This window comes from Puntigrus tetrazona, chromosome 21 (genome assembly GCF_018831695.1).
Source record: "Puntigrus tetrazona isolate hp1 chromosome 21, ASM1883169v1, whole genome shotgun sequence".
NCBI lineage: Eukaryota > Metazoa > Chordata > Actinopteri > Cypriniformes > Cyprinidae > Puntigrus > Puntigrus tetrazona.
In genome coordinates this window covers 3,970,716-3,998,118 of record NC_056719.1, presented here as the reverse complement: position 1 = coordinate 3,998,118, position 27,403 = coordinate 3,970,716, and the positions used below count along the sequence as shown (strand labels likewise).

The following is a 27,403-nucleotide window of genomic DNA, read 5'->3' as shown; positions in this document are numbered from 1 at the left end:
TTTCATTGTTATGGACAATGACTGACAAATAACTTCACGTTTAAAAATAAATTGCAATTCAGAATCTAACTGTAAAATTGTCAGAAATAAACATGTACAATTAAATATGAATATTAGCTTCTTTCCTTGGTTGCAACGTTACCACACTGTAAAAAACCTTTTAGTCTGTCCAAATTATCTTCCCGCTGATCATTTTCGATTCATGCATAAAGGTAATAAGCAGCTAGATTGACAGATAGACATAACTTTATTGAACTCTGTCCACCAATTTTCAACTCGTGGTTACACGAGACCTCATAAAGTGCATGCCAAAACAGCAGTAAACTCTACAGTGACTCCATGACACTAGCTGATGCCGCTCAGACCTCAATGTTGAATTAAAGGTTTATGTAAGCCTATAAAACCATTTGTTCAGACTAATAAAAGAGAAAACATTTAAAAAGCCTCAGGCTTCAGACTCATTGTGCATGCGTTTGTATTACTGCACTGGGACTCTGCTGTGACATATGAGAGCCATGGCCTGATCCTTTCTCAGTAGGAGAAAGACAGTAAAAGCTTTAAAACAGTTTGAGTTAGAGAGATCCCTGTCCACAGACCTGTCCTAAAGATGCCAGGAGGCTTCTGGTCCACCAAACACCAGCTGCTCAACAGATTCACCTGAGCCAGACAACAACCCAAAGACCTATAAGAGTCACACTGAAAGCATCATCTGAATGAACATGGAAACATTTGGGACGTAGGTTTGATATCCATCTAGTAATTTTAACAATACCTATGACACTGCAGTGCTGAAATGGGATGTGCATAATGTTTTATTGGTCTCAGCTGAGCCGGTGAAAGTGGCAGACTGCTATGCCTGGTCACACACAATTGCCCACTGGTTTAACCACAGCTCTTGACGACAGGAGAATCAATTTCATGCGTATCTTTGCTAAACGCAACAAATTAGAAGCTGATATTGATTTCCGCTCAATAGTCACTGTGGAAACAATTGCTTCCTTTTTTGAGGTGTAACAATCTGGCCTTCTGTTCGGTGTGAGGGAAAACCCCGCTGAGGGGTATTAGTATCTCATTCTCATTCTTTTACCAATTTTTTTCCCTTCTCCCCATCAATGCCTATCTTAGTGCCTCAGTTGGTGCAATTCTGGGTGTCTAATCTAATCAGCATTTAAATTATGGATTTAATACGCACTGTGCAGTTACACATACAAGGTTATGCTAGAGTCCTGCCTGTGAGAGGCTGGGAATAGAGAAACACAAAATTCAATACGCTTGATGTGATCTGACCCGACATGGGCGCACATACATCACACGGCGCTAATGCCAAAACAAGGACTCACTTCTTAAAAAAATGAAATTACATTTTATTTGAAAAACATGACTGTTAGCATGTGCAGGAAGCATGAAAACATGTTTTGAGACATGCTGTTATGGCTGTATTGTCACTCTTACAGACATGATTTTGTGTACATGGGAGATTGTATGCAGGATGGATAGTACGCCAGATTGGTGACAACATTCACAGCTGTACACATCTGGCTGGAGTGCTGACCTACAGCAATTTTGGCTGGAAAGACACTTCCTGTCTGAAAGCTGCGACGGGAGCACAGGGGCCAATGGCAGCAGTCATAGTTCTCTGCCTGTGGGCATTAGGCATGATTTCTGGCTGACAAGACTGCCTCGTCACCCAGTCTGTCTGCAAAGAAGTCAAGGCACTAGACACTGGTGGGTGCCTCTAAGGCAATAACACCAGCTGCGTAAAAAGGAAGGGGCAAAATAATGGGCGCTGACTTTAAACCTTCTAAAGGGTTTTGTCAGTCAGACTTGCCAATAGAATGAGCAGGTGAATCTGGGATGTTTTAAAAAAGGGATTGTCAGAGTTAGGATGAAATCCCTGGGGCATTTAGGAGGGCAAAAAAGTCGTGAGAGGCTGCCAGGGAGAACCTGAAGCCTTCCTGATGAGGACCAAGCATAGCTGGTTTCACACAGAAAAATGTTGTTTTCCACAAGAACAGGCCAAACGTGACAGGTCAAAGAATATATAGCCAATGATGTGCATGGTGGGACAAGTGTCAGCATATCTTTGCACTTACAGACTGTAGGACATGACATTTCACATTTAATGGGTGGACAGGGGTAACGTGTTGACAAATCAAAAATTAGCATTGATACATACTGTCAAGGTGACTGTCAAGCTCAAAAAATGGTGAACAATTTTAGTGAGAAATTATTTATATGTTTAATCAGAATCAAAACAATTACAAAATCAAGATCTCGGTGTACTTCAAATAACACTCAAGGAAACAGAATGCCTATGTGCTATGTAAAAAAGATGAGAAGAAAAAAAATACAGGTTCTTTTCTTTCTGTTTAAACATAGATTCCACAATCATTTGACCTAATTTTAATTATTGGATCAATACTGAAAAACACACACATAATGGTTACAATTATCGACCACATAATGCATACGGAGAAAAAGAAGAACTTTTTGAAGAACAATTTGTCAAAACAACTGCTGTTTATATAACAGAAGCTTTGATGATAGTTCTATATCAGAAAGCTAATGCTAATGAGATCCAGTTGCAAAGCCCCTTCACATGCTCCTCTGCAGGGCAGGGCCTCGCAACCAGCAGCTATAACAAGGAGCGTCTGATGCACCAGTATCGTGGTAATTAATACGCTGAGTCAAATGGGCACAAAGGTAAATGCATCTGCTATGCCCTGCCTCTCTGAACACCGAGAACCTCATTAGCCTGTCGCATTGCTCCAATAATTAAGCATTATCCAAACAGCAGGATTGAACCAGCTAAAGAAAATCAAAGCAGGACATTATTAAAATAAAACAATAGAGCAGATATGTTTGGGTAATGTTCAGAGACTAAAATTTGCCACTGGTGCCATGACAACCCAGATCTGCAGTGATAACATCTGCTCTGCAGAGAAAAACCTTAAAGTCTTTGAAGAAAATCACTGGTTATGAATCAATTGTCGGATTTCCTGAAATTATATAAAAAGCAACAAAATCAACAGTTATGAGGAATTATAACGTTCTTTGTTTCTTTTTCTCCCACAAAGGCAAAGAACAGTATCAGACATAGATTGATCCGACAGAAAAAGAGCTGTTTTCTTTTTTAATGAGGCGCTCCACAGGCTGCTCGACTCAGACCTATAAAAAAACGCTCCCGCAGCTTCTGTTTCTTAGTATTTGTCCGGTGAGAGGAAGCTCAGACTTAAGGAATCATGTTGAGGAGTTTTGTAATAAACTTGTGGTCAAAAAGGCAACAGACTGAAATAAATCAGCAGACTTGTACACAACATGAACACAGATGCAAAGAACATGGATCATAGTTATGCGTTTTTATATGAGAACACACAAACAGGCTCCGAATGGAGCCAGGGGCTCCTGTTACCAATGACTGTAATGTTGACCACAGGGGCCTTCATTAAATCAGCAGTTCCTGGAAGAGAGAAAGAGGGGGAGAGGAAAGACGGATGTGAATATGGAGCCTCGAGGGATGGCTGTAAAATGAAAGACGGACAAAAGGAGGCAAACAAGCTTCTACGGGTCGAGCTGGGTCAAAGGACGAACAAGGAGGACAAAATAGACATTTGTTTTGACCCTAAAGAAGACGTGTCAGCAAATCCCCCTTCTACTTGAGCTTTCTAATGTACAAACTGGCATCCTAAAGTAAATCTCTGACATAAAGGAGAAGTGAGAGATGTAGCGAACATATGTAAAGGTGGAGCTGTCATGGGTGGCAGCACATGCAAATGAATTCAGTTATCTTAAGGAAATGTTGCTATACTCATCCTTCTGGGGCCAATTCTGTAGCATACTGCATGTGATTGTTTAGACCTGATCTGAACAGATCCTGTAGACACGCCTCACTTCCTCTGAGCTGGTGGGGGTGGGTCCTCGCCGCTCTTTCATCTGGATGAGAGCCGTCTGTCTGTCAAAGTCTGATAAATGCTCATCCCCTGAATATCTCCATTAAAAGGGCCTCTATCAGGGACACAGGCCGCTTAGAGTCCCTCTATTAGCATTGCAATTTACAACCAGGCACCACGGTCTGCCTGCTTCAGCTCCCAAGAGGAAAGGCTCCATTCACAGCAGATTAGGGCCAATTGGGCAAATCATGTGTACGATGATTGGAGGGCCGTAAACATATCATTTGTGATGTCTATTAGCTGAGAGCTGGTCGTGCCTGTTTCTGAGTGGAGGGTTTTTCAGATGTGTCCCACTGATTTGGTAAAACCACAAACACCATCGTGGACTCCAGTAAACACACTGAATTTTGGAGTGATGACCTACAGATTCAGCAAAAAAAGGTAAACAAAACAAATCGTCTACATGTAGGTCTACAAAAACATAATGAGAATACTGCAGATGGAACTGTCAACGAGTAGAGTTAGTTAAAAAAACGGAAAAACAACATTTAAAACATGCCAAAATACACGTCGAGAGCAGCACCGTTACCAGAAAACACCCGCTCAGTATTCAGTTGACTTTGCATATATTTGTGTCACTTACAAATCCAGAGAGACTCTATCTGAAGGTGGGAGAGCTCTAGTGGGTTTTCAAGAGCTTTGTGCCTGTGCTCTGCGACAAGCAAGTGAGGAAGGGGGGTTTAAAAGATAAGAAACAATTTTTGCACCCCCAAACACACAAAGAGAAACACCCAGACTGTGACTGAAATTCCATTTCAATTCAAATAATATTATGTCTGCAATAACTTACATTTGGAGAGATTAACCGTTAATTCACTTCCAGTGAGCTGAGTAAAGATAAAAGGAGGAAATGCATGTCTGCAAGGCGCTGTTTCATAAATGCATATAGTGTAGAGAGAGAGAGAGAGAGAGAGATCGGGCCCCTAATGCTAAGGTGCTGGAAAAGCCTCTGCCATAATGGAAAACTCCTTTTAAGAACTGTAGAGGATAAATAACTACGAGTAAAAATAATAATATAGTATAACATTCTTGTATTATTACTACTATTAATCTACACAAACACACACACATTATATATAGATATCATTAGTATTACTTTTATATCTACTCTCTCTTGAAACAAATCTGCTATATTAACTTAATTATAGAAACTCACGCATTTGTCTCCTCCAGATTGGATTACTGTAACTTTCTTCTCATCCGGATCTCAACCTCCGGCATTCAGAAACGCCAGCATATACAAAATAGTGCAGCTAGGATCCTGATGAGTTCGTAAATATGAACAAATCACGCAAATTCCTTAATCATTACAATGGCTTTCCATGTTATACCCACATTGAATACAGTCTCCCTCCTCACACATCAGTGAATCTATGGCAATGCTCCCATTTTAATGTCTAATATTTTACTTTTGTGTTTTTTTTCGGTTGGTATTTAATTTTATTTTTGGGTTATATTATTTCTTTATTTCTTGGGTTTTTTTTGTAGAATTTTGTTAATGTAAAAGTTCTTTATAAATAAAATGTATTATTATTATTATTATTATTATTATTATTATTATTATTATTATTATTATTAGCACAGCCTCCACTGACCTTTAAGGTTAAAGGTGAACAGCTCATTAAAACATAAATATTATTTGTAAGTACTATAGCTAAGTATTGGTTTACAAGCTACTAAAAGCTAAGAGAGCCAAGATTGGAGGAGACAATTCAAGCGTACAGGTCTTAGGGTCTAAACAAGTCTCAGTGTTCACCTGAGAGCATGAGAGTGGTGTGCAACAGGGTTTAGTCCTGTGCACAAGTCAGTGTTAAGCTGTTCTACAAAAATTACATGTGTGTAAAAACATTTGGTTTGGAAATGTCAATTTCTGTAAAGATCCCCTCTTCAGGTGGCATTAATGTTGAGTGACAGAAGCAAGCAGCTACCTGAGCTGTTTGCATCACCACAGGTGAGGAGCTCAGCCAGGTGATCGCATCCACACTTTCCAGACCACATCCAGAGTTGACCTTCAGCAGGTGTGCGGGGTCTGCTACCCAGGCTGATTCCTGGGAGGAGACTGCAGATTATGTAGCATTAGTGGCTAAGGTCTGGCAGCTGCAATCAAACTGCATAATGAATCGTTCTGATGCCAGAATTAATGACAGCGAGATACATGTTTGTGAGCAGACGGCTGTGCAAACACACAAGAGCTGGCGTCTAGGTCAGGCGATACACCATTTCCACCTGTGCCACACGAGGAAACGGAAATAATACTGACTTTTTGGCAGGAGATGCCACTTAAAAGAGGGAGCTAAATGACGGGACACAAAACAAGTTTTAATAAATCTAATATAATTAGACTTTTGATTCATTTCACCTTTAAAAGGGATTTGAGAGAATGAGAAAAAAATGAATATTTTGATGGGGACGGGTATCCATTTTGAACCAGGCGTTAAAAGTTTACTGTACCTGAAAGCATTCTGTTGCCTCTGGCAGCAGAAATCTCTTTACTTTCCTTCCCCAGTGTCTCGCTGGCAAGAGCCAAAACAAAAACAAGATGGCTCTCAGATCAAAGAGCTGAGTAATGCTAGTGAAGTGAGGCTGTTATTATTGTGCTTTGGTAAAAACAGCTCACTGAACACCAGTAAGCTTTGAATGAAGCTTGATTTTAAGGCCCTCTTTGAGAAGCTCTCCATCTCTGATGGTCTTTAGCGGTTACTTAAGGAACCTCAAGATCCCAGTGTGGTTCGTTTAGTAAAAGGAGTTTACCATCTGCATTTCTGATGGGTGACTTCATCCTACTTTTTATAAATGTTAGTTTCCCTCTCCAATATAAAAAAAAAATGAAGAGAGCATTTTGATCTTCTTTCTGGAAGATTTTTTGGATGCTTCTCAAACTAGCTGAACTTTCTTTCTTCCCGCAGCCCTTGGAGAGTCAAACAGGGACAAAGTCTGAGTAAAGAACGCCACAGAGCTTGCATAACACCAATCGCATTTGAGGCCTCGTCTGCCCACGAAGGTCAAAGAAGTAGGGAAATCTGAGAAAGGAGAATGCATCCCTTGGGCAGACCAGAACAAGATGGTGTGAATACATACATATGTGGGACAGAGCATAGCATGCAGCATGAAAACAGGAAATAATGCTTCCACAGCAGAGTTTGGACTAGACTACATACTAATAATGCAATCCAGAAATGGGTTATTAAATCCCACACCACATAGCTAATTCCAATCCACCCACACAAGAAAGCTGATCTTAGGGATGTGCTCACCAACCAGAGCAAGTTTGGCTAAGGGGTACTAACTTAATTAGGGCAACAAAAAAAATGACTTAAGAAAGAAAAAGAAGCATAAGAAAGTGTAAAAAATTGTAAAAAAAAAAAAAAAAAAAAAAAAAAGCCAATAGACCAAGTCGGGTCTGTAAAAAAGAAAATACATCTTATTATTCTACATCAGTGCAGAAATACAAGAACACATGGCTGGAGGCTTAAATCAGAACAATAAACCATACCCTGAGTGTTTTCAGAACACAACATGTACACAAATGGTATTTCAGAGGAACCAAATTTCCCTAAGCTGCTTCTCTTGCATAATGTACTGCAAAAAATGTTAAAGAAAGGGGGATGTTCTCATTGGTCAACACACCACACTCTTTAGTATGCATACACAATAGCTAACCAAAACACAACATAAAACATTACACAGTGTACATATAAAATATCCTATCTGTCCTGAATTTTACTAAGCCTTTTAAATAAACCATTTCATTTATTTGTGAATCGGACTACGCTAGTTATACTGTATGTCCTTGATTCACAAAAATTTAATTAAAAGATCAACATATTTTTACCCAGCCTACCATCCAATATTTAAATGAACATTTGAATATTTCAGTCTTTGCCTATTCGATCAGAGGAGGGCTTGCAAGGACATCAGCTGTCCAGAGGCATTGCCAAGACAGCAGTTGAGTGAACTAATTTGCAATAAAGGGGCTTTTTAGGTAATGGTCTCATTTCATTTTGACAAAATTGGAACCTTCCAAAAATAATTATTTAATCAAGGGAATCAGCCATGACTCTGCAAGATTCAAATAATTTAAAAGCAAACAGTCTGGCCTGACCATCTGGACAGGGTGTTGGCGTCTATATGCTTTCACTAGGCATGGTATCACAAAGCGGTGACTGGTCTCAAGGGCCCTGTGAAGGGTTAACATCCACAAAAATAGAAAAGAATCATCCAGCATCGAAAAGAAACTCTGCAGTGCCTCTGGCTACACCAGCATTCTGACGGACAACAAGCCTCTCAAGCGGCACAATGGCCACCCGCCACTTTCCAATGGTCTTTGATGTTGCTCACACACTGTAAAAAGAGGCAGTCCATTCATTCTCATGCTGAGGTAATTGAGAGTTCAGAGACAAACCGTCAGACCCTCACTACTCAATACACTGGCATCAATGCACACAGACATCCTTGGCCAAGACCACTCTCTTTGATGAAAGAGTAGGGAGTCGTAACATGTCCAAAACTGAAACTGTGAAAGTCCTTCTAATCTTTCTTCTTGTATTTATGTTATTTTCTTCTCTGGTATCTCAGCTCTCTCCATCTCCCTGTCATCTACAACCAAGAAGCAAAATGGAAAGAATCAGTAGGACAACAAAACAACAGTGATCATGAGTTAGCCTGTTAACAACCAATTATCCTGGATCTCTGATATACTGAAAGCAGAAAGAAATGAACAGAACAAACTATAATTTTGCCTTTCCACTTGCAAAATGGAATTATGCAACACAGCATCAACTGTCAACACACTGCTCATGGATTACGATAACAGAATAGAAGATAATGTTTTTGAGATTTTGCCAAAAATGTTTAGCTTTCTGTGCAAATCTATTACAAACTTTTGTAATGAGGGATACACAATATATGGTTATGTTATAATATATTTTATCAAATATGAAAATCGTTTGCCAAAGCTGAAGAAAATGAAACACTTGAAACTATTTATTCTGTCTTTCCGGTTATTTTCAAGCTTTTTTTTTCAGCTATTTTTGGCCAAACAAATTTGGCTGCCAAACATTTGGTGCATTTCTAATATTATATAGTGGATAACATTGGCCATTTATTGGAATTAAACCACAACTTACAAGTAATTATCACTTATCTGCCTCGGTCAAAATATTATATTCATGAGCTTAACTGAGATCATTAAAAACAAATATCATTACTTTTCTGTGAACTTGTGAATCGATGCTGTCAACCAACAGGGTTCAAGCCTGCAGCTGATAGAGTTAGCGAGGAGCACTCTGTGGGACACAGGTGCTTACACGGTGCTTTGTGCCATCTTTCGCTAACACAGCATAGCAGTCGGTGGTTATTATTGCTACCTAGCAGCAGCAAACCTATGGGTGAGAAATGAACAGCGATGGAGGAAGGTGGGACACAGTTTAGCACCCACAGCATGAGGTCTCACACCATCTGGAAGGGCATCTTCAAGATTCAATAAGTCAAAGAGAAAGAGACAGAAGAAGAGAGGACTAGCATTTATCATCCGTATCAAATTACCTTGTGTCATGTAGAGAAAACCTTGAGGAAAAAAAAAAATCTCAAAAAATTCTATAAAATCAAACCCGATTTATCCTACAATATAAAACTGATTAGGTATTAAATATTACATATAGTTTCATATTTACAAATATTCATGGGATGGTAAATCTTCCACTGATTTTAAAATACCTTTTTTCTTCAAATCAAAAATTGTAAAGTTATGATTTACCTCCTAATTGTTTTATTTGGTTCATGGCTTGTAACTCAAACACTTTTCTTAAAAAACCCAGAATGTAAAAAAAGACTTCCAGAACTGAAGCCAATGAAAAAATAGAAAGACACTAATGCACTACATTTGTTGGATATTACAGGACTTTATGGGAGTGGGTGTTCACTGTTGAGCTCTTATGCTATAATAAACTAAGAAAGGTTTGTAGTTAAAACCCCTTGCTGACACACTTCAGCATGTCAGATTAATGAATTCTCTACATTAAAAGGTGCTATGACTCCTGCAAACAGAAGCCAAGGCTTCGGTCTTCGTCGTGTAACAAACATGCAAAGGAGTAATAAATATACATGTAATGCATTAGTTCCAATTTACATATGACAAGTCTTTGATATGGAATATGAAAGCAGATTAGATCCACTTGTGGTCAACGTTTATGGCTCTTAGTAGCCTGAAACCCAGAGTGGCACAGCAGGCTTTATACAGCAGAGTTCCTGATTAGTTCGACTGCAAGAGAGAAAGAGAAAGTGAGGAGCAGATAGTGGCTTTTAATGGGCACCAGAGGAATTAATGCACACCCACTGACATTTACACGAGTTGATCATTTTTCAAGCAAAACTCCTAGGGTTGCTTTACAGAGTTTCCACCAAAGAGAGCATAGAAAGCGGCACCTTAAATGTTCAGATGCAGTTCTCTATATTTGTTATTTTCCCTTCAAATCTGGGCTTGGCTTTGGTTGGATTAACAGAATTAGATGATGCGCCGTGTGATCAGACACTTTTCATGACCTTGAGGTCACAGCTTGAATCCTGGTGCACTTTTGATTTAGCAGCAAGTTTGGATAAGTCTAAAGTAGAATTCACCTTGAATGTTGCCCCTGACCTCTGAGAATTTAATACGTAGCATCCTGTTCTCTGAAATCCCTATGAGGTGGGGTCATTGCCAGGCTATTCGCTGCCAGAGTCATTTTTAAAGGATTAACACGGATTGCAGTGTTCCTGTTTACACCTTCATTGAGCTTTAGGGCAGAGAGGTCACCAAAAGCAAAACATAGCATGCACATACACCTATAGGCTACAGAATCTCAGGTTCATGGAGCAGGAAAAATATGCTATATGCGCTTTCAAGGTTTAGTTATTCATGATCACGAACTCAAAAAAATTGTACCTGTCTATCAGAGGAATTCCTTTAGGTTTGCAGTAAACTAAAGGGCAAGAGAAACCAAGCAGGACAGAAAGAGAAAGAAAAATAATGAGAGTGCTCTGCACGCTGCTCACGGCTGGAGCTGAATGTGGAAGTGCTTCCTGGAGGAGAGCTGCTCTTCTGGATGACTCCTCTTTACTGCCATGGCACGCCGGAGACAGACCAAACTGCATGATGTAGACCAGCAAGCGCATTAAAACTCACTTTCTTTTTTCTGTCACTCTTTACACTACAGCTGAGTGTGTTTTGGACTCTGCGGTGAGACAAAGTGCAGCAAATGTTCAAACAGAAAACCGGCAGTGGCCATTGTGTAGTTCTGCCACAGTGTTAAGCTCTCAAAAGGAAGACAAAAGAGCAGCAATTATTTCCACAATGTAGATTTTATTGTGCGGGGCGCTTTTGGTCTCTGCGTGTAATGTGTTCAGCAGTTCATCACTTTCCTTCCTGCAGAATTAAACGCTGCTGCCTGTCATCACCTCCTGTCAGAGAACAGAATCGCCAGAAAAACAAAGAGCTGATTCTGGAAAAACAGTCTCGGCAGATTTATGAAATATTGCTCCCGTTTTGCTTTTGTGCTGGATACACAGCGGAACTTATTACATGTCTGCAGCTCAGGTGCTGACTAAAATTTGATGTTGTACTTATTGTTGACATAATAACTAGCAGTAGAATACAGATGTGGTTGTGTTGAGGGAGGCAGGTTTTTGTTGTACTGCAGAGGGGGGAAAAAAGAGCATGTGAACAAAAGGGCACATGCTCTAAGACACTGCAAATATGAGTTTGGTTTGCAACAGTGCTTTTCTCTTTTCACCACATTGATTAAAAATGGACACATAGCAAATAAAAAAATAAATAATAATAATAATAATAATAATAACTAATCAATTGCACATTTTTTCTGAAATCACAATTAAGTTGAATTAGGTCTGTCAGATGAGGGAGATCATGCTTGGCAGAAGCAACGAGTTGTAGCCAACCATCGCTCCACCCCTGTGTTAATTGCGTTATTTAAAATTTAATGCAAAAGTAATGCTAATTAAAATTATTATAAATAAATAATATAATTAGATTATAAATATAAAGCCAAAACACTACTTTCCTGTCTTAAAATATTCTAGAATATAATCTAAAAACATGATAGAAATGTTAATTGTTATGAGAAAGAACAAGAGAATGACACATTTAATTATTATGGCTGGCTCAGTTTACAGATGATGCCTGACAGCCACCTGTTTCAGCAGGTACCTCAATGTGGTAAGACCTAATGAGGCACTTTGAGGAAGAGAGTGGCAAGGGGAAGGTCCAAAGTGAAGCAGGTACATCCCTTCAATTATTCATAGCAGGAGAATTATCACCAAGAGAGAGGCGTTTTGAATGAATAATTGATTTTGTTGGCAGCTTATGTTAAAACATGCGGCCTTGCTCCTGATGGACAGTAGTCACTGGGGAACGGCATGTGACAGAGATATAGAGGCACATGTCACTTGCTTTGAGGAGGAGGAAAGCTCCTCGCATTCAAGAACATTCACTTTAATGATCCGAGCAAGGCAAAATGGCTTTTCACCACAAATATAGCCTATAAATTTTATTGTCTCACTACCGTTTAATTCACAACAGGATGCCTTCGGAGATTGAACAGAAACTTTCAAAACAAGATTGATTCCGAAAAAGCTATTTGCTACTGAAAGCACTTTATGGCCTAGGGTTAAGCCCAAACTAAGATGAAGCAGTTTGTCAAGAGACACATTTTCTCACAGTTTTTAAATGTTGTAAAAGATCCTTTCTGTATAGATGCAAAGGAATCATGTTCTTAGCTAGCAGCCAAAAACCTCCTCCTTACATTTCTCAAACCATTTAACATCAGGAGATACAGTAGATGTTTTGTTCGGTCAATCTGTATCGCGCTTCATTAGGTCAAAAGGGCACTGACCTCACCACTGACAAAAACAAAAGCAGGTCCATCTGATATAAAACCTCAGCCAACTCTGGAATGCATTAGTGCTGTCTCAGCTTGGCTCCGTGCCGTTAAAACCACCGCAATAACCTTTACAGAGTCTATTCTTTAATATTACCATTGTTCCTTAGCAACTTTCTCAAAGCAGTGTGTTACAGGTATTTGAGCAGTACTCTGCTGCAGTAGAGAGCGCCTGGCAACCAGCTATTTTGAGACAACGTTTAGAGAAGAGAGGACAGAAGAGGAGCGAAGCCCAAGTATACTTGAGCAGAGAAATGTATGCACATGGTAACTGCAAACATAATAGGTCACTGAATTGTAATTGTGAATTCAAAAGAATTGCTGCACTTCTGCTGCAGACTGTTTTAGCACAATACTGAGAAACTAGAGAGGAAGCCTGAAAGGGAGAGGGCACTCAACAAAAAACACGTTCAAAAAACATGAGGGCACTCAACAAAAAATGTGTTTTTTTTCCTTAAATGCTAATATGGGGCTTATTAAAATACAACAAATAAAACGTATGTATAGTTAGTTATTAAATCAGATTATTCTGGACATATAATTATATCTGATCTGACCTAGGAAGTCCTATGAATACTAACAGAAATTCCGATTTGTCAATTTCAGACCACACACATTACTTTACTACAAAAACAACTGAATCTGTGCATGTATGAAAAAAAAAAAAAAAAAGTGTCATTCTTTGTTCTTATTTAATCGTATGGAAATAATATTTGACTCCCAGTGGTCTCCAAAAGGCCCCAGTGGTGTCAATCAAGAAGCTATTTTACTGATCATGCCCCCAGATGAACCGACTGTTAATTTAGAGCACACCCACATGAGCCCACTGGGAGGTTGCCCTGACTCTGAATAAAGACGAGGGATAATTACGACAACACTAAACAAAAGAGACCAGGTCAATAAAATTTTGTAGAACAGCCATGTCAAAAACTGGCCTGCATGGGGTCAATTGAGTGTGATTTACCCCACGATAATCAAAATCATCTTCAACCTGTCTGATTCAAATCACAAATCTATAAATAGTCTTTGAACAGGTGGAGTGTCATCATGCTAATTGTCGCAAAGACGTGAACCAAAGTGATTGTGGTGTTCATTTAAATGATAACAACTGCACATACAGATCCAATTAGAGGGAAAAGAACAGAAGCAGTTCAGATTGAATGCCACGTTAAACCAAAAGCGAACCCCAGAGAGCTGTGTGTTTATGAGTAATGATGAAAATGGAATGGTAAGGAGAATCTGGGTCCATCTGTGATTGTTGTACGGGTGCGTCCCATGGGCTGATGGGATAGAGGAGGGCATGGAACATCGGAGTACTGACAGGAGCACTCTGGCGAATTTAGTGAGTGATGTGGGGGTGAGCCATCTGTTTAAAAGACCTAAAAGCAGCAAGATGGAGAAAGGGATGAGAGGCAATTACCTGAAGCATCAGGAGGGACAGGTGTCTCATAGCTGTTCAACCCAGGAAAGAGTAATGAAGTGCTGATGAATAGAGGGCATGCAGAGACTAAATACTCACGCTAAACAGACAGATTTGTGTTCTCTTCTAAAACAAAGCTGGAAACGAATCATTCAAGATTCGTCTCTTTTAAGATTAGGAGGGCTAATCCCGAAAATGGCCACAGAAACATCAAACGTCCCACCAACTGCAAGGACACAAAGGACTGCGACTGTCCATTCCAATTAAAGGCACCCTGAGCTTGACAGGCCAGAGAGATATATTACTGCCCGAGGTGAAAGTTCAACGATGTATGCACTACTGAAAGATTAAAAATGCTTTCTATATCCTTCAGCTTTACAGCTTCAAAAGCATCCATCTCTCTTCATTTAAAAGAAGGTGGACGATTTGCATGTATGGTACACTGACATCGAGCTGCCTACTTCAATATATTATAATGCGCTGCTTGCCCTTAATGGAGAATCAATGACTGGACAAGCCCGTCACCTTCGAGTCGACGCAAACGCAATTTACACATTGACATGTGGAGGGTGTGTGTGATTGATTCTGACTGCTAGAGGGTTTTAATATTGTTTTCCGTGTGCTCATTGACTCTCACTCACCGTCTTCCACATTATCCATTAAAGCTCACCGTCTGGCAAAGGCTTAATCTCACTGTCTATGTCCTCCCTTTGAGACTTTAAAACGCTCTTTTTGTCTTGCCGCTCCTTTCTTTCCTGACCGAGGCACTGGAAATGTCCAGACATGCTTGCTGAGCTGTAGTTAACTGGAACTATTGGATTGGAAATGTTTCAGTGGTCGAACAAGTGCTTTGCACCTGTAAATACTTCATGAAGTACAATCAATTCATGCAACCGGAACGATCAATATCAAGGAAGTTGTCTTCTCTTTAATTCAGTAATCTGTACAGCACTTTTTTCCCCACTAATAACTATTAAAACTATACTGATAAGGAAGAACTCATACCCAACATAAACGGTAGACATTAAGCTGAAATAGTGCTAAGAAACAGAATTAACAATGAGCTTCTATCATGGAGGTCAGTGCATTGACTAAACTGTCACAGTGATATAAAGATCAGGGTTCAGTTGTTCTTAAAGACATCACGTTTTCTCCAATACTTGGATGACCGTCAGAGCAAAGTCAGCATAAGGGCGCTTACACACTAGAGAAATGTGCCTTTTAAGGGTGTGGACAAAGCTGGGAAAGATGTCAATTTTTTTTTTTTTCATCTGCAAGAGAGTATCACATTTGTGGATCCCAGGCACCAAAGTTTAAAAACCCTGGGCTGGATGGTACTGTGAACAGTTATGAGATCTATCCCACTCAACTCAATCACATGAAAAGCTGATCATCAGTCACCGAAAACGAGTACTGTTGAAATCCCTGGTAACATGCATAAACACACACGCAAACCACACGTGTAGTGACACAGATATGCACTGGCACGCACTGGCACACACAGGCATGCTTGTGACCCCGAGGTGTGTGATCAAATGTGCATGTGAATATTCAGACGCAGAGTGAAGACGATAAGACTAGAGGGAAGAAATCCACACTGGGCCGATTAAGGATAGCACACACTTTTATAATATCCCCAGCATTAATGGATTGTGTGTAAGAGTGTTGTAAGTAGTGGAACAAAGCTTATGCATAATAGCTTCACTTATGTGTTAATCTCCCATAAAAGTGCACACAACATTAATGTCATTCAGCTGCAGAGACTTAAACATGATGGTGCAAAATGATTAATAGTCTTAGATAACCTCTGTGCTCAGCAAAACCACTGTTTCTCACCTTTCCAAAGTCCCTCACGTCAAAGAGATCGAAGGGATCAAACAGCTCGCTGTTCCTCAGGCCAAACTTATCATGGCACACTTTCAGGAATGTTCGGATGTTCTTCAGACACAGAAACTGAAAAAGAAGGAGACAAATAAAGAATGTCAGATCATTTTAGTAAGATTCTGATTTTAACCTTTAAATACAAATAGAAAAAGCCGTTTTGGAAAATAACTACAAAACTATGGACAAATTTCCATATTCAACAGCATTAAAACACTGTCACTTCACAGGCATGGCGAACTCTGACACCATCTCATATTTGCAGCGTGTGGAGCATGTTTAATTTCCTGGAGCCTATTGACAGTCAGCTCATTTCCTTCTTCCTGTACCAGTGATTAAGCAAACAGTTATCACACATAGCGATTTGGATCCTCAGTCCCAGGCTTGGCTTAGATAAGCCAATGAGCGTCTGACGGATCGCCCCTGGCATGATTTACCCCAGGCACTGTTCACTTACCAGTCTACAAACCTAGTCTCTAAAGCAAACCTTCTTTCCTGATCACTGCACAGTCATTACTGTTAGTAACACTGATGCCAGTATGACACAATGCTGGCTCCTGCTCCTTATTTGTTTCAGAGAATTCACGCATAAATGTTCCTTGTAATGAGAATTTGTCTAATATAATTGACTTGAGCTGGGTGAAACCAATACAACCACACAAACAGGGACAAAACAATAACAACTTTGTCATTGTTTATTTCCACCCACCAAATGTCAATGAATCATGTCTCATGTTTAATTCATGTATTCGATATAATTCAATTATGTGCATGGGTTCGCATTTCTATGGAGACAGCGGTGGAAACTCCACAAATACTGGTAGCTGTGTTCGAGACAGTACACTTTAGGAGAACAGCGCATTCCATACTAGTAATGATTCAGGAGCGAAGGGGGCAGTAAACTAGAGATATTTACAAGCATGCCACCATTATTCAGCAGGAATCACAACCCTATTGTGAACACACCACTAACAGCTCTGTTTCTCATACTAAACGGGACAGAGGAGGCCTATTTGTCACATTAAAGCCAGAACAATGGAGATAACCACCCTTAGAACACAAGCCGGATTAAATTCTTACAGCCATGATGACACTTGGAAAACTAGTCCTTAATGAGAGCTGTAAGACAACCCCAAGCGTGTCAGGATCAGCATTATGCTGAAAACACAAGAGGGTAGCTATGCATTGTACGTGACACACAAAGAGACTACCAGTTCATTTATCAGAACAGATAAAGATGGCTTGGCCGAGGATGACTGAGAATATGATGCCAAGATAAGGAAAAAAGAGAATCACACAACAAAAATCATACAAAAGGACATCATTTCATTATATAAAATATACACTTGCACTTCAGTTAACTAAAATTAATTTTTTGATCTAAATCAGATGCTATTTAAGATCAAATAAAATAACTAAAATGCTACGACACTGTCTTAAAAATGACCACTGGGTACAAGTGCCTTGCAAACACCACTAAATAGCATACTCAACAAAAATGTGGTTTATTGTTCTCATTTTTTATTCCCAGGTGATATGAAAAATGTCCCCATATAACATGTGCAGTAACTTGTTTTAGAGCAGACAGCGGTCTCTTAAAAGAGATGCTTCAGTAATTTCTTTCTCCCCATAGTTTTTTTCTCTCTCTCTGAGACCAGAAGTTCAGTCTGTTCTTTACCCACTAACCGTTAAAAACACACACTGGCTTTTAAAGTATGAATTTTCCACCCTGTTTGGCTGCATCCAACTCAGATGAATAGGCTACTGTTTCTTCATGCTAATCATGCCTTTCCTTAGTCAAATGCTTATGGGAAGAGCAAAGCTATCACTTTTGGCTGTGCAGTGTCATAGCAGGAGTTTGAGCAAATCTAATGCTCAGAGTGTACACCTCAACCCCGGGCTATGTTTATGTGGCTCTTGCTCTCTTTGCATTAAGATTCAAGTGATGACTACATAAAAAGATCATAGCACCACCTGTCTCATTCAGCACAAGCACTCAAATTCTGCTTTTTTCAATAAAAACCAAACAGGAGGAGGAAAGACAGCTCCTGGATAAACAGCTAGAGGAAGAAACTAGGTTACAAAGAGCTGTCATTCCCTAACGCTCTCATCCTTCAGGAACAGGAACACACTCAGGGAATAAAGATTAACCCTTCTCCGCCTCAGGTGCGCCACCCTTGCAGGATGTGTCTTCCAAACTGTGAGAACATCCACTAATAAACGAAATCAACAAAAAATGTAACCTTTGATGAAGTAAGAGATGAGCAGAAAATAAATCAAGACAGATAAAAGAAAGACAAGTTTAAAGGAAGCAATGAAGTCCTAGGGGAAGATTGTTGTGTCAGAGAAGCAAAAAAAGAAAATGAGACCGGGGCAAGGGAGTTTCACTCCCCATAGGGGCATGAGGAGCACAGATCAATCCAGCCAATGATTCACTTCAAAAACATGAGAGAATAAGTCAAAGAGTCAAACAATCTGTCAAGCAGTCAAGCGCTTTAAGCCTTGAAGCAGCGACTCAAAAAGACAGTCAGTCAGGAAGAAGGCAGGCACAGAAGCAGACAGCGAGTCAGCGGGCGAAGCACTGGAGTCTAGACTGTGGCGAGACGTAGTCACACAGCCGTTAGAGAATCTTTTGTATCTATGGTATGAATCGGCGCAAGTCTTCAGAGAGCCATGAAGTAAAAAGGCATGAAAGATAAGAGCTAACAGTCAGAACAACAAATCACATAAATGGCTGGATGGTTTTCAATACATTGCGCCGAGAGCCGGATAAGATGTTAAGGGGGTGGAATACAGGTGCAAGGGCAACAAACATGCTTTCAAAAGGAAACTGGCAAAGGGTCGATCCCGAGCCACGTGGTGATGTGAGGGGGCACCGCCCTAACTGACAGGCATGACAGTGGCATTTTGTCAAGCTCTCAGATCCTTTGTCTCGTTCACAGAGAGAAAGCTCCCGCTGGAGCGTGGTGCCCAGCACAGGTCAAGACAGAGCGAAAAAGAGTGAGGGAATGAAAAGCAAAAAGAGTAAACACACCTCTGAAGAGCTGATGAGGCTGTGGCTGATTAGCTCAAATCTCCTGCAGGATTTCTAGGGTCGCACAGATGTTAAAACCTCTCCGGAGAAAAACCTGACTTTCGACTAATTGGAGAGGCAGACACTAAATGAATAATGTATGCTGGTATGCAAATGATAATCTGATAGGATTATCCAAAAGGCCCAATTTATCACAGAAACCTCTCTAAGTCATGATCAAATCAAATAAAATGTACCTCATAGGAACCCCATCTGCTGTGTAAAAAAGCAAAATAGAGCAGAAAAATGCTGAGTTGTCTTCAAAACTCTAGAAGATTGCTTTTAAAGTGTTCTGCAAGGATTCCTTCTATACAAATATTAATTTACATTTGTGATGATGAAAATCTATTCAAAAACAAATAGCCACTTTTTGGGCCAGTCCACCGAACGAGAACAATTCACAAAACCCCTACTGAGTGGCAGGGACCTCACCATAGCAGGCTTTCTAAAAAAGGTCCTCTTCCAGCTGAAGCGGAGGAATCTTCCACAGAGGGACAAAGACTAGCATCTCACAGATAATGGAAAATGGCAAGCCCTTTACATTTAGAAGCGTTCACAAAATAAATGGCCCGACCTGGCAAGATAAAGAGAACCGTGTATCAACATGTCTACTGTTAGCACTGTGTGAAGACAATGAGAGCTCTTCAGTGCCCCAGAGCACTATTTGGACTCATTTGTCCAGATTCCCTTCAACTGAGGCAAGAGCATGAATGGATGGTTGACGGTCTGATCTAGTGGAAGATGCGGACACAAAAACAAAGGAAGTCAATATCTTTATTATCATAATCTGACCTGATTCCTCATTTCTGCTAAACCTTGATTTGAAATTCCAGAATATTTTTTTTTTTGTCTCTCAAACATTTATGAAAAATGCATGCTACCCCTGTTTCTATCTGTTTTCTTATATACTTTGGTTGTTGCCAGGCTACACATTGCCTGAGAAACCTGTTCAAATCAATTCAATTCTCACAATGTAGAAATACACAGAGACTCTGAAACTAGGATGAAACAGTCTCGCCAGAGGATCTCAACTCTTTTTTTTATTCTACATTCAGCACTTTTTTTAGAGTATGAACACCTTTTTAAAATTTTAATCCTTGAACTGGAGAAGGGAGCAATGTTAGTAGACGCTGCTGTATAATCCCTTTATCACTTCAGGGCTGTCCACTTTCGAATAACTTTAGATTTATTACAGATTAGCCTCATAACATGCTCTATTCTGGGTACCCAGCAAAAAAAAAAAAAAACAGTCAAGAGGTAGAGCTGTAAACACTGGGCAAAGGCCAACTGAGTAATCGGAGGATTAAATAGCCGGCAAACACATCAGATGCAAGCCTGATGAATGTGGAGAGAAGGGCTGTGGAGAATCACAGACTACAGCCGATCAATGGTGAGGTTATTTATGATGCCAGGGTGGGGAGTTGGGAGCCACATTCATTTTCCGCCATCCATTTCTCTCTTTGGGCAGCGGTTTCTCATAACTGTGATTTAGACCCCATTGTAGGTTCTCATTCTTCTTACAGAAGACATCTTGAACACAACCTAAGAAGCTAGGTACTGTTTCTCTTGTGTTGTTTACTTAGGCAATGGATGCTTCTGTTTATATGAAAAGTGACATTAGCATTGGACACGCTCATTTGAAATAATCATACAAAGCAGCAAGGCCAAACGTTTTTAACTGAGCAAGTGTTCTGTAAACATCATCTTGTACCTCCCATGCTGTGCAGCTTGCTGCCTATTACACGCCTTAAAAATGCATAACCGAAGGGCGCACATAAAGAGAAAGCATCACTCCACCGCATCTGTGCCATCAGCGACAGAAGCCTCTTTAGAAACAGCCAATCCAATTACAGCGGCAAAATCATTCTACAACCATGAAATGGTTTGAGTGGGTGTGTCAGGTTGATGGTAACTAAAAATATTGGTTATCTGTAATGACAGCGGTAGACAAAAATAAGACCTTATTCTAGACTTACAAGACAAATTCTTTGGACTAAAATCTTGAATTTTAAAAGTTGCTTTTCTACCACCAATTCCGGCAAAATTCTTATTAAATTATTATAGGAGGGCGTGGACAAGTTTTATAAAGAATATCTCTTTGATTTTAGAACTTATCTATGCAACTTGTAGAGAAATCATATGACCCCTTTAATAAAAACTGGTTCTCAGTTCCCAACCCTTATCTTGAAGACAGCATAATAAGTTGTCTTGTGTAGCTGCTTTGAATGGCCAATTGACCCCGTCCCCCAAGAGGCCATATGACTGACAGGTAAAGCAACAAGGCGCATTTAATTTTAGGTAGTGTGATGTTTAGGGGTGTGGAAATGTCCCAACAATAACAGAACGGCATGCAACCAATAAATTCATGAATGAATGAATGAATACCAATATTATGCCATGAAACTCATATACTATAGAATCCAGTGTTTTGGCAATCTTGATGAATGCTCAATGTTGAATGAATTATGCAAACGTGATCACTTTCTTCTTCGATCAGACAGCCAAACAAAGCCAAACAAAATTAAACACTCCCACGAAAGCTGATACCAAACACAGGTTTTTGCATTTTTCTCCATATATTTTGGCGTTTTTTTAACCACTGAGTAAATAAAATAAAATTGTGCTTTTTTTCTTTTAAAATGCGTGAAAATGTTACCTAGCAGCTGACGATCAGCATACTTAACACTGAAAGAGCTTTTTTGCTATTTTTGGCCAAATAAATTTGGTTGCCGAACATTCGGTGCACCCCTAGTTGTTTCCTGGTAGACCATCCTGTGGAATTCAACCAGTCAGAGGACAACTTCAAATCTGCTGAAGTGCCATAAGCATCAGACATTCAGTCAGCGGTCACTGGGCAAGACACCTGACACTGAAACTAACTTGAAGGTAGTACTTACACTTTAAATGCCAAACACAACTACCCTCATTGCTAAAAAACACATTGCATTTCTAACAAGAAATATACTGCATGTAAAACTGTAATTAAATATTTTTACAGAAATAAAGGCATCAGTTCAGAGGAGCAATATGAGGAGTGTTTGACAAAGCTAATGTCTGGTTGTAAGAGCAGCTGCTGGCTCTCAGCACTTAGCTGCCATTATCTCAGAGCTAGCTAATGTCATTAACATAGAAAATGGCCTCTTAATCACTCAGTTGATTCCATGGCTTCTGTGCATGTCATCATTTAAATAATAATCTTCACACCCGGGCTAAGACATCACTCAATCACCAGAGACAACATCTATATAACCTGACAAACAGCCTGTTTATAGATAAGAAGAAAAAAAGCAAAACGAGAGTCACAGACGTGAATATTTACCCAGACAAACAAAGTGAATAACATACAAATTAATTTTGGACAAGAGTCAATATTTGAAGTAAATCTTGATGTAATCCCAAAAATTAAAACAATGCTGTTCAAAAGCAACTTGCTTTTTATCTTTATGTGTTCACATATGATGCTTCAAGATGCATTGTGCCGAATTCTAGCTCATTTTTGTTAACATTCAATCACAGGGCTGGGCGATAAAGCGATAATGGTAATTATGATAATACAATTTTCCTTGAAAAACTATGAGTTTGACTAATGTTTAATATAGTGTTTGCATGCCGAAAGTGGAACAAAACCATGTTACTCTATTACTATGCTATGTGCTACGCTGGCCAAGTTCAAAAGGTAGTGAGAGCGAGCTCAGAAGAGCAGATATGTTGCTCAGTCACATGATCACTAACAGTACTGTGAGATCCAGTGTGAAGCCCTTTAATTCATCGAAGAACACAAATGAGTTGGTGCTGAGAAACAGGAGAAACACTGTATGTTACAATACACCAACATTTATCAACATGAATTTACTGTAGTAACAACTGCACCGTGGTATTGTAGCTGAACTGGGGGATATTTCTTGAATTTTACTCTATTACATGTAGACATGTTAATGGAGTAATGGAATATAATCATAGTATTTTCTTGTGAGATGAAGCTATAACTTTCATGCATTTATTTCAACTAGTGTTGTCAAAAGTACAGATTTTGGTATAAAAAAACGTCATATAGCGATATCAATGATACAGCAGCTTGATTGTGTGGTCATATTTCTAGGTATGCACCAAATGTTTGGCAGAAAAAAACGGCAGTTGCAATCAACAAGAAAACACTGTTCCATACATTTGTTTATTTATGTATATGTATATATACATCTTTTATATCATTTATGTATATATACACATCTGCCTTTAAACTTAAAAGAAAGAACCATTTTAAATTGTGATAATTAGCGGTATCGATTGATATTAAAAATAATAATAATTGTTTTGGGGTTTTTCTGGCCATATCACCCTTTTTTTCATTAAACTCTGAAGAATATAATTGTTTGTGTTTTACAGGATTGACAACTTTTTTTACTCTTAAAAAATGAATTTCATATTGCATAAAACGCTGAATTTAAAACACTGCAAAAACTATATTCACAATTGTGCAAAGAAGCTTAGAGGAAAGATTATCCTTATTATACATCTTCATAGAGATCCCAGTGAATATTTTAGTGCAAACTCTTAAATCTAGAAAGGTTGCCTATATCCTAAAAACACTAATATATTTAGCATGAATCCATGCACATGTGTGGGCAGCTCAACTTTGTAGCACTTGCCTAAGTTCTTGGACGTTCCTTTCAGTACTGAGTCATTCTGGCTCACTATTTCAAAAGTACATGTGTGACCCATTTACATTTCATATATAAGCCAATAACTAATTACAAAAGAAATATAGAATTTATATAAATATATATTTTTAAAATTGCATTATAATATTTATAATAATTCTAAAGTATATGATAAAACATATTTTGTTATCATTATTAATTATAAATACGCATATGAAAAATAATTAATTACCCTCACTCAAAATTCATGGTCCCAATATCCTGTTTAAGACATACTTCCTGTTTACACATGCAGTGGAATTTGGTTTGAGAGATTTTTGGCAGCAGCCGCTGGAATTAACAGCAGGAGATACCAGCAGCCGAGGGAAAGACTTTACAATAGGCTGGGCGGTCCTGAGACACCTCTCAGCGGTGCAGGTTTATCTTTTCTCTACGTGACAACAACAATCTTTTCTAAAAAAAATTTAAAAATAAAAAAATGCCAAAACACAAATGTCTCTGCTCCACTCATTTTTATTAAGGCACACTGTAATTTAATTAACTCCTGAGAATTTTTTGATATTCTTTAGTTATAACGAGCAAATCCGACGAGTCTGGACCAGAGCCACATGCTGCAGCTGAAAGTGTTTGACGCTTGAAAGAAAACAAGTGTAGGAGAGAGAGAAGGCTTTGTCAGGGGGGATATGGAAGAGAGGAGCATGAGCTAGCAGGATCAAAAAGGCACTCCCTATCACTGATCTCACTTGAGAAAGGCAGGAGGTGGGGGAGAGAGTAGGGATCACAGTCTCGCTTTGGCTTCTGCTCACCGGATGCGTTCATACTTTCATCAGAAGGCAGAAAATCCAGCCAGGGGCTGGTGAGGAGGATCAGAGCTGCAGTCACACATACAGACCCAGACAGAGAGCCTGGAGCCCGAGAGGAGAGTGTTTTGCTCTTCTAACACTGAAGCTCAATTAGGACAAGCAACCAGACTAAAAGAGAATGTTTTAATGTGAAAGGCTGTGATGGTAGGGTTGGAAATGCTAATGATCCGAAGCCTTTAGGAGACGTAATGTTAAACTGAAGTGCAAATCCTTTAGTTGTGATCCTACAACAGAGACGACAGACCGCAGCACATGTTGGATCTAATCAAAGTGACATAGCTAAAACAGGCACCCCACCCTGCCAAAAAAGGAAAACATGCAACATGGTACCAAAACACATGAACTCGAAGTGAGATGAGAGGAATATGGTAGGCTTGGTAAAGCGGATCGGTGTTGATCTTACGATGACTTTGAGGGCACATGCGTGCCGGGTAAGTCTAAGTCCAAGGGATTGTGCTTTGAGGTGGTGCGTGTGAATTTATCTGCAATGAGCAGTCACACAGTCACTAGACGGACAGAGCCGCCAGCACACTGGCGTGCCTTTAAAGAAGAAAAAGGAAGGGCATGGGGGGGTGGGGGGCTGGGTGGAGAGAAAAAGGAAAAAGATGTCACTCTAGATTTAGCCTAGTTTCCAACATGCCCATTAATTTCAAAGCAGATGGTAAAAAAAGAAGAGAGGAGGAAAAAAAAGCTTTGCCTAAGCCAGAGTAAGCCAGAGCAGAGCGCCAAACAAGCAAACGCATGCTTTAGATAAAAGGAGAGAAAAAATGTGATCAGTGCTGAATGGATTTTAGTTCTGCTGATACAATTTAAGCTAAATAATTTTATGATGACCACAAGCAAGGTTACATTGTTACTGGTCAGTGAAGATTACATGCTAATGCAACAAGTTTGATTAAAGAGAATGGAGGTATACTGGAGGAACCTTACAGGCCAGAAAGGAAAAGAAAGGGAAGAGTAAGAGGACATTGGAAATTTGGAGAATATTGGCACACTTCAACCAGCCCAAACATGCCAAGTGAGCTCCCCGATTCTAAAAGGTTTAATATAAAGAAGGAAATTTGGTAACACCTTTACGGTTACAACTATTAGTTGCTTATTAGCATGTATATCTCTAGAATATTAGCCATTTATTAGTGCTAATTAAGCTCAAAATAGTGCCTTATTCTAAAACCCTAATCCTACCCGATACCTAAACTTAACAACTACCTTACTAACTAATTAATAAGCAGAAAATTAAGAATTTATTGACTATTGGAATAGACATAGTTAATAGCTAACAAGTGTTACCTATTTTAAAGTGTTACTGGACATTGCATCTCATCTACACATACACACAATAACTTGTAAAAGCGGACAGGTTTTCAACATCTGCCGAGTGTTTCCTCAATGCGTTGTCATCGCCTAAATGCAGCTCACTTTATGCCACAACTTGCACATTTTAGGCTGCCTCTCAGGGATTGTGGGGAATTATCCTAATGAGACAAAATGCTGAACAAAACAGCAAACAAGCCTTTCAAGCTTTAGCCAATTTGAAGGGAGCAGTTGCCATTCTCAAGTCTGTTTCTTGCGCAGTGGGGTACTTGAAGGGTTAATTCATCCAAAAATAAAAAATCTGTCATCAAAACAAAAGGAAGACATTTGGCAGAATGTTCAGACGGCAAAGCCAATGGAGAATGACACTATCAAGCTCCAAAAATGACAGACAGTAAGAGGAGCAGACCAAAATTGAAGCAAGAATTTATTTGTTGAAAATCCCACCCCCCCACCATAACTTCCATCTCATTCCCACTTCAGCCCATTCATATCTTGATATATTCACAGCACCATTCTGGAGACATCATAAAATTTTGTGGAAGTTAATTCCACCAGTTCTGGTCATGTGGTGATAAATAAAGATTCTATTATACTAAAATTCATCTGGTGTGACAAAAGAGTTGACTGTGCCAGTGATTTGCAAAGTAGGATAACAGTGTGCCCCTGTTCTTTCCTCTCAAATCCATCACAAGCTCTTAGAGGCCACGGAGCATGTCCTTTATTTGGAACATAACTAGCAATGTAACACTATTTGAACATGTTTTATCTTGTACTCATAACACACTGGTGTGCAACCTAATGAAACTTTTGATCAATATGAACAAAGAGCGTATGAGCAAATGCCTCCGTACATTATCTTCTATCACTACTGAGTAATGAGCAATTCAAAGCTCTGATCTTTAAATATGCACATAAATAAGCGCATGCCTGTGAGATGTTGCATATCCTGCTCATATTTCCACCTACACTTTGAAATTTGAACAAAGAGGACATTAAGAATCCCAACAATTCACAAACCTTTTCCTATATTATTCCAGCCTGAACTTGTGGAGATTCCTCCAACAAAGCAAACACATGCCGCCGCCAATAAAATCACTGCATGGTGCAGTATTATCCAAAGTCTTGGATGATCTAATCTCGTATACCTCTATATCCATTTTCTTTGGGTCGCAGCCATTACTCACCCTTCAAGATTGACAATAAACTATAAAGGATTCACGCCCTGAGGTATTCCTATTGCAAGGAAACCCCATCCATTTAAGACCAAACAATATAGATGACAGCAAATACAGTTTTGTTTCCCTTTAAATT

The 27,403-nt window shown here is 39.4% G+C and overlaps 1 protein-coding gene across 9 annotated transcripts in view; it reads right to left on the bottom strand.

Annotated features, from left to right (window-relative positions):
* The window catches only part of vav2 (vav 2 guanine nucleotide exchange factor), a 127,354-nt gene that overhangs the window by 76,301 nt on the left and 23,650 nt on the right, over positions 1-27,403 (bottom strand). For all 9 annotated transcript variants that reach the window (XM_043221682.1, XM_043221683.1, XM_043221685.1 and 6 more), the window contains exon 2: positions 16,137-16,253. In XM_043221682.1, coding sequence (XP_043077617.1) covers positions 16,137-16,253 — 117 coding nt within the window. The remainder of the gene's footprint in view (positions 1-16,136; positions 16,254-27,403) is intronic.